The sequence below is a fragment of the Nelumbo lutea genome, chromosome 8 (assembly GCF_056320005.1).
Source record: "Nelumbo lutea isolate HS-2025 chromosome 8, American lotus-T2T, whole genome shotgun sequence".
Taxonomy (NCBI): domain Eukaryota; kingdom Viridiplantae; phylum Streptophyta; class Magnoliopsida; order Proteales; family Nelumbonaceae; genus Nelumbo; species Nelumbo lutea.
This window is the reverse complement of record NC_142691.1, coordinates 47,356,085-47,364,106: the sequence shown is the minus strand read 5'-3', so window position 1 is coordinate 47,364,106 and position 8,022 is coordinate 47,356,085. Positions and strand designations below refer to the sequence as shown.

At 34.9% G+C, this 8,022-nt stretch overlaps 1 protein-coding gene across 2 annotated transcripts; it reads right to left on the bottom strand.

Moving 5' to 3' along the window:
- Positions 1–3,306: 3,306 nt before the first annotated feature.
- On the bottom strand, positions 3,307–6,241 carry LOC148844016 (F-box/FBD/LRR-repeat protein At1g13570-like). Of its 2 annotated transcripts, none has more exons than XM_088959682.1 (4): positions 6,068–6,241; positions 4,037–4,957; positions 3,770–3,928; positions 3,307–3,680 (listed from the first exon to the last, which is right to left on the bottom strand). In XM_088959682.1, the coding sequence occupies exons 2-4, from the start codon at positions 4,868–4,870 to the stop codon at positions 3,357–3,359; spliced, it is 1,317 nt and encodes a 438-aa protein (XP_088815808.1). In that variant the 5' UTR covers positions 4,871–4,957; positions 6,068–6,241; the 3' UTR covers positions 3,307–3,356. The 2 variants fall into 2 exon arrangements, with proteins under 2 accessions (XP_088815808.1, XP_088815807.1); XM_088959681.1 differs by having other exon boundaries at positions 4,037–4,918.
- Positions 6,242–8,022: the final 1,781 nt, after the last annotated feature.

Here is an 8,022-nt window from a genome sequence, read left to right as displayed (position 1 = left end):
TGCACCAAAACCAAAGCCGCCCATCGCGAGCCATGCGGGTGCGCACGAAGTGCGAGCAAAGTGCGCCTCATTGCGCCACACACATGCTTGCGCGCGCGTTGCACGGTATCGAATCCCCATACTCTCTTCTACTAATTCTAAGGAGTGTAAATTATCTCCTATTGAAATACTAAAAACAAACCTTGTAATTATCCAATGTGGGACAAGTTCAAAACTGGTTTTTTTTTTTTTTTGTAAGAGAAAAACTGATTTTTCAATGAAGTGTGCAGGTGCATTTTCTTATGTAATTGACCAATCAAACCCATTGGATTTAATCTCTTATGAGATTAAAATCCAACAATCCCCCACATTGATTGATCAATTACATAGTTCTCTCTCAATCCAAACTACTATGACATAGTTATGCATACAAAATGTGTTTATCAACTTAAACCTCTTGTTAGTATAGTTATCTCAGAGCCTTGTCAAAGTTATTAGTGGTAAGACCTTAAACCAACTACTTTCAAGACAGGCCGGAGACACCTATACACATAAAAATGTTCAGTCTCTGCAAGAGTTTCAAATTTTGTTCAGCACTGTTATGGTCATGTTCTTCTTTCCTGGTTTCATGAACAATCCCGAGAGCAAACCCAAACCCTCATGAGAAGCAGCACCACTTATATGTTCACATAGGTGAAGTTCCACTATGTGCTCCGTTATTTGACACATTTCAGAGCTTCATTAAGAGTTTACTCTCATCATAACGGACAACACTGTTTATGTTGTGATGGGAAATTTCTCAATGTCAGTGCCAACAGTCACATTGTTGTAACTTGTTGTTACCCATTAAACCCAATACTGATGGCTTTTCAGTTCAGGTTGGGTTACCATTACAGGTGACTAAGTAAATGGTTTTAATCCCATCTCTTTGGTTGTCATTCTTACCAATTATCTAGTTAAACCCTTGGTAAGAGGATCAGTCAAGTTTTTACTTGACCTCACATAGGTTATAGTGATGACTCCATTTTGAATCAGTTGCCTAACAAATTCATGTCTTAGAGTTATATGTCTGGACTTACCATTATATGTACCACTGTAGGCCCTTGACAGAGTTGTCTCACTATCATAGTAAATGGAAATTGGAGGCATAGGATTAGGCCAAAGTTTTATATCTAATAATAAATTCCTAATCCATTCAAACTCTTTTCTAGCAGTCGCTAAGGCTATGAATTCGGATTCCATGGTCGAGTGAGATATACAAGTTTGTCTCTTGGATGCCTAAGAGATCGTACCCCCACCAAGGACAAAAATTCATCCAGATGTGGACTTGTTATCTCCATTACCGGTAATCCAACTTGCATCAGTGTACTCTTCTAGTACAGCTGGATAATCACAATAAAACAAGCCAAGTTCCAAGGTTCTCTTGAGATACCCAAGAACTCTTCCAATTGCCTTTCAGTGCTCTACACCAAGATTACTTGTAAACCGACTGGGTTTATTTATTGCAAATGCAATATCAGGTCTGGTATAAAGCATAGCATACATCAAGCTCCCTTTTGCACTAGCATACTCTTGTTGTGCAATTGCTCAACAATATTTTCTACTAGCTTTATACTAGAATCATATGGCGTGCTATATTCTTTAAACTCTAAATGCTTAAATTTCTCAAGTATTTTCTCAATATAATGTGATTGGCTTAATGCATAGCCCCTACTATGTTTTTTAACTTTTATTACCAAGATGGTATCTACTTCTCCTAAACCTTTCATCTTGAAAACAGAGGATAAGTAGTTTTTTGTTTCATTTATGTCAACCATATTTGTACCCACAATAAGCATATCATCCACATAAAGACACACAATTACTCCATAATTTTCAGTGAATTTTGAGTAGATGCATTTATCAGCACTATTATGTTTAAAACCAAAAGCTAGAATGCAAGAATCAAATTTCTCATGCCACTGTTTAGGTGCTTGTTTTAATCAATATAGTGATTTAACCAGCTTACAGACTTTCTTCTCATTTCCAGGAAGAACAAATCCTTCTGGTTGTTCCATGTAAACCTCTTCATTTAAATCACCATTTAAGAAAACAATTTTAACATCCATTTGGTGATCAACTACATTGGCCAACAATATATATAGAGAGAAAGAGTGATAGAAAGTGAAAAAAGAATGGGAAGGGAAGTTCCTGAGTTGGCTAAACTACTTTTCAGGTGCTGACAAATCTGCCTCGTTAAATCCATTTATTTCCATTAAATTTGAAATCACAAAATGGAGATGTGTTCATTTTTTACTGGTGATCATCGGGCGACTATGGTCGCCAGCCAAAGATCCGAGCTGATCAACTACATTGGCCATATGGTGAGAAAGCACCTGATGGTTCAGCTTTTGTCACAAACCGGAGCTTGTTCTCCTTTCCCTTATTTTCATTATCAATGTGCATGTGACCATGTCTAGGGCATTATAAGGAGGGAATTAATACCTAGATTTCAATAATGGGTTCAACTTCAACCACTCTTGTCTAGGCCATCTCTGAACAATGGCAGAGTGTAGGTCACCTCAGAACAGAATGGTAGACATTCTTCAAGGAAGAACCAAAGCCCACGTCTGTTCATTGTCCCTTGTATAGAGAAGGGCATTTCCAAGCACAGTGATGGTTATTCTAGTAGAAGGGAAGTGGGTGATAGTGTAGGTTCTAACCAAGCTCTCAACCTTTACTAGAAGAAACCTGTGGGACAAGGTATGAAGAACCACGAGAATTGGGACATTGAGATGCAAATACAATCAGCCAATTGATACTTGATCTTCATGCATCTGCAATTAATGAGTGTGGATAAACGGAACTGTACAAAAAAACATTTGAGGCCCCATTTGCTTTTCAGTTAGTTACTTAGTGGGGTAAGTGTTTATAAGATAAATAAGATAATGACCATTTTATCCATAAAAATCTATCATTAAAAGGGACATTCTTGTCCCACATCCAATTATTTGCAGCTTTCCTTTAGGTGTTACCCACTTGAGAGATGGGTATTCCCGTATTACTATCTCCCTGATCCCTACATAAATCTGAAAAAAGAATACGAGTTTCTAAATTCCATTGATCACCAACTTTCACTCCTCTCAAAATCCAGAAAACAAATGCCCCCACAGAGAAAGAATCTGATAATAAGGTGAATGAGAGAAAGGAAAAGGTGTTTTTTTCCCTTGTTTTCATTCATTTATATCCACCCAAAATGCTTTAATCATATAAGATTGTCTTCAAAATTTTAATTGACAATACAAGAAGGGTATTTCCACAAAGGCAAAAGATGTTGAGATAAGATAACAGAACGATAGATAAACAATGCATTGCAAAAGGTTGAAGATGTCACACTACTATTTAACATATATGATCTCTGCCTGTGTAGAAACTCGTTTGAATCGCACTAATTCTATCAACATATGTTCTTCTTTAATATACTTATCAGCACAATCTTTAAGACTCTCACTAACATGAAAAGGTATTACAGTCATTGTTTTGAGCATCGGCGAACGACCAAGGATAAACTTTATCAACTGGAGTTCATGTACTAGACCATGCACATCCTTCATTATCACTATTTGGAGCTGATTCAAGGAGCAATCCAAGTGGCATTGCATCTCCCAGAAATCCATGTCATCAGATGGATGTTCCGTGTTAAATCCTACCAAAGATTCAGACTGGAGAAAGATGCAAGACCTCAATGAATACAATCTATATTAATTGGATGATAAAAGGATGTAGATGTTCATAAATGAGAATGACTGACCCGAATTTTAAGCAGTTGTATGTTGGGAGAGCTTCTGATTAAGCAAAGAGCAGTCAAGATCTCAGACGTTCTATGAAAGGCGATACACAAATCAAGATTCTTCAGATAAATAAGTGTAGTGGGAAGTCTTTCTGGTATATGATCACCATACGAGGAAAACTATCAAGAAGGAAAACAGAAAACGCACCCTCATTTCAAATGCTTTCAGATGAATACATAACAAAGATAATTTAAAAATATGGAACAAAAGAAGAAAAGAGTACATACCCACCACATTCCGTGTAGATAAAGCTTTTCAAGATGGATGAGACTATCAAAGACCAGTGGCCACATGGAAATACAACTTTGGTCTGCATTTCTAATTTTAGGATGATAGAATAGACTAAATTTAGCATCAACTAATAGTGGGCTATGTTGTATGAAAATTTCTATGAATTCACCCCAAACATTCAAGTACTTGAGATTTGGACCATAGACTTGAAGAGAGCTTAGGCCATGAATATCCTTTATGAACAATTTCTCAAGAAGTGTGCAGCTGGTAATCAAACTTCTCATTATATCATCTGTACAAGTAACACATTGAAGCCAGAGTGTTTTCAAACAAGGAAAGCTTTTGAATGTTGGAGGTGGTATAAACACACAGTTGCGGAGCTTCAACATTCTCAAATTTTGACAAGTAAAGAGAGAAGAAGGCACAACAAACTGCTGTTCTTGATCACGACAATACCACATTTCTAGGACAAATTCCTTTATCCCATTTCTTGATAAAAAGACAATCCATTGATCTATATCAGAGCAACTTCTCAGCTGGCATGTATGAGATATCTTAAACCTGTCAATTGGACCTGTATGAAGCAAGAGAGCTCGAGCAACAAAGTTCACAATTTTTTCCATCTTCACAAGTTGGTCTTCTTTTGAAGAAGAAGTTGGTATGCATCTGTAATCAAACTTCAAAGTTGGAATGGTAGCCCATTTATACCTCCATCCTCTTGATAAGATACTTGTTCTCACAGCATCCCTTATCGGCATATGCACAAGTATGTGTTGTATAATGGCATCAGGTAGGTTACTGAGTACATCTTGAGCCAAAATATTATCCATACCCACTCTGAGTGAGAGAACTTGTTCCACCCTAGCTTCACTTCAACTCTGAAAACCCAAAATCCCTAGCTTGCATCAGCTCACATACTACACATATGAACAACCGAAGCCTTAAACAATGGCAAAATTACCATATATGAAGGAAATATGTATACTAAAAATCAAATAAAAGAAGGAAATAAATGAACTATCATCCAAATGTCCAAAGCAAAATGGAAGAACTGGGCAAGACAAGATCAGAGGCAAAGAGAGCAAATTAATGATGAAGTATGTACTTGCCTCTGAACTTTTGGGTGTTGTAATTTCTTCCTTCTATTGAGAGAGGGATGTGGGTTACTCATATTAATTTGATTTTGATAATTTACAAATTCTAATTATTCAACATATTTGATATATGGTAGCTGGATTTATACCCGCTTTATATATATAATACAAATAGAGATAAAAACACCGCTTTATATAATACCAACTTCGTTCATTCCTTACTTGTGATATACGCTAATCAACATTGACCGTTCATGTGGCATATCTTAATAATATTATGGGCACGCAACACCAACACATCAAATAGAGAAGAGCAAATCATATTAACCTATACCTTGTTTTTAATAACTAATCACCAAAACTAAACTAAGATGCCATTTAGCAGTCTTTTTAATTCGAAAATCTTTTTAGAAGAATTGATAGTCAAAAGACGTAATAAGCTTTTACATAACCATCTTGGCAGCTCAAAGATCGTGGTTGAAGGTGCATCTGTTTGTGCGTTTTTTTGCATAAAGACAAGACTTAAATAAGAGAAAAAAAAGGCAAGAAGCTTCATTTTCATTTTTCCAAAATAATCTCGAATCCAACTTCTCATGTCTCTTCAGGGTGTGATCTTTCAGTGGAAAGATCTTCACCCAATTAAACGGAGAAAGACTGAAAAATTAGCTACCGGACTTCTAAAAAACAAACAACCCACGTGAAAAGATGCTCCCAAGGTGACCTAAATCTAATGACTTGAGGGGTATTCTTGCTAAACACATGAATTGAAGGGTAAAAAATCAGCACCAATGTAATAATGAAGAAGGCACATAACCTATGGAAAGAAACATTATCAGAAAACAAGATAATGACAGGAAGACAAAAACAGTCCATCAGTATTCTAACACCATGAAAGAGGAGGAAAAGAAAATGGGGATATTTAAATATTAATACCCTTCAATTTCAATGCTTAATGTTGAGATGGGAGGTTGACTTAAAAGAGGAAGTAAAGACCGCCCTGGATGGTCAGAACTGAACGTCCCTCAGTTTGTTGCAGCCGCAGAGGAGAGACAATGGAAAAGAAGAAGAAAGGAAGAAAAAAAAGGAGAGAGAAAGCTGCCAGATCCAGTTTGGTTTAGTCCGATGCCCCAGAGAATAAAAGGCAGAGAGAGATTAGTGATGAAGGCTCTTCCATCTTTTTGACGTGGACGTTGAAGGAATAAGAAAAAACCATTTCTTCATGGTGAAGAGAGGAATACCCCCCCACCCCTTGTTGTTCATGTTCTCTCTTTTCTTAATGGAGAGAGGATTCTATTCCATGGGCTTCATTAACCCTCACATGTAAGAAGACTAATGCAGAGAATAAGTGCCTAGCTACCATTAGTAGATCCTTCGCACCGAAAAGACTTGGCTGTTTGTAGCATACAGCATAAGTCGCTTTTTGGGCTTTTTATCGATAAGACAATGATCGAAAGACTCTTTTGAATGTTAAGCAAAGCTTGAGGTCAATTAAGAGAATGTGTGAACGAGAGAGAGAGAGAGAGAGGGAGGGAGGGAGACAATGATAATATAATAAAATATTAATAAATCAAATAATCTAAATATGCTGATTTTAAAAATTAAAACATAAAACAATAAAAATAAAAATGTTATTCTAAAAAATATTAATTTAAAAATCACTAAGCTAACACTTAAAAAAAATAATAACTATTAATGAAACTCAATAAATATTAAAATACATTTATCTCATAACAGTTAATAAAAATTAAGAAATTTGGTTTCCTTAAAATGTTAATTAAAAACATTTCCATTCCACTTAAAAATGAAACTTAATAAACACTTACAAAATAAGAAATTTAAACATAAAAAAACATATTAATTGATAGTTTTAATAATATTATAATTTAAAATCCATTGCACATAATAAATATGTGTTTGTTACATTCCACATAGAACCTGTGTTCTAATGTTGTATTACGATTTGTTTATTCTTTTGATTTTATTTGATAACTTTGCATTACTGCATTTTAATTAAATTAAATTAATTAATAATATTATTAAAATTAATAATTTTGATGAGTTGGGACCTTTATTGTGCATAGTGCAAATACTACATAAGAGATATATAAAATAGGGGACCCATTAAAAGTGGTATAAAAATAAAAATTAATGAAAACTTAAAATACATTTACATTCTATTTAAAAAAAACTTGGGTTAGACTTGAACCAGCCTAGCTTAAATAGAAATGTTTTAAGAAGAAAAAACATTAATTGATTGTTTTAATAATATTACCGTTTAAAATCAATTGGACATAATAAAACCTGGCTTTGATATATTGCACATAGAACCCATGTTCTAATGTTGTATTATATTTTGTTTATTCTTTTTATTTTATTAGATAACCTTGTATTAATGCATTTTAAATTAATTAATAATATTATTAAAATTAATAATTTTTATAAGTTGGGACCTTTACTATGTATAGTGCACATACTACATAAGATACTGATATAAATTAGGGGACTGGTTAAAAATGATATAAAAAAATGATGAAAATTTAAATTCCATTTAAAAAAAAAAAAAAAACCTTGGGTTGGACTTTGAATAGCTCAACTCAAATGGGAATAATTTAAGGCTCCTTGTAGTTGTTGTGACCTAATTTCAAAGTACCCTATAGCATGATATGGGGCTTGTGTATATAACATGTACAATGCTATGTAGTTACAATGGTAGGGACTAAAGGTGCAACTTAGGTAAGCCGAGCTAGCTAGAACTAACCTAGTCTGCATTTTTGTATGGGTTGGGCTTTCATTTTCGATCCTCGAGCTAGGCCTGGGCCAAAAACCATGGGCTTTTCTATTTTCGGTGTTGGGCTTGACACTAGCCTCTTGGTAGCTCTACCTCACCT

Coding starts and splice junctions, on each gene's coding strand:
- LOC148844016 (XM_088959682.1), bottom strand. CDS start 4,870: ATGGATAATATTTTGGCTCAAGATGTACTCAGTAACCTACCTGATGCC. Junction 3,929..4,036: donor ATCTACACGGAATGTGGTGG/GTATGTACTCTT, acceptor CCTTCTTGATAG/TTTTCCTCGTATGGTGATCA. Junction 3,681..3,769: donor TACAACTGCTTAAAATTCGG/GTCAGTCATTCT, acceptor ATCTTTCTCCAG/TCTGAATCTTTGGTAGGATT.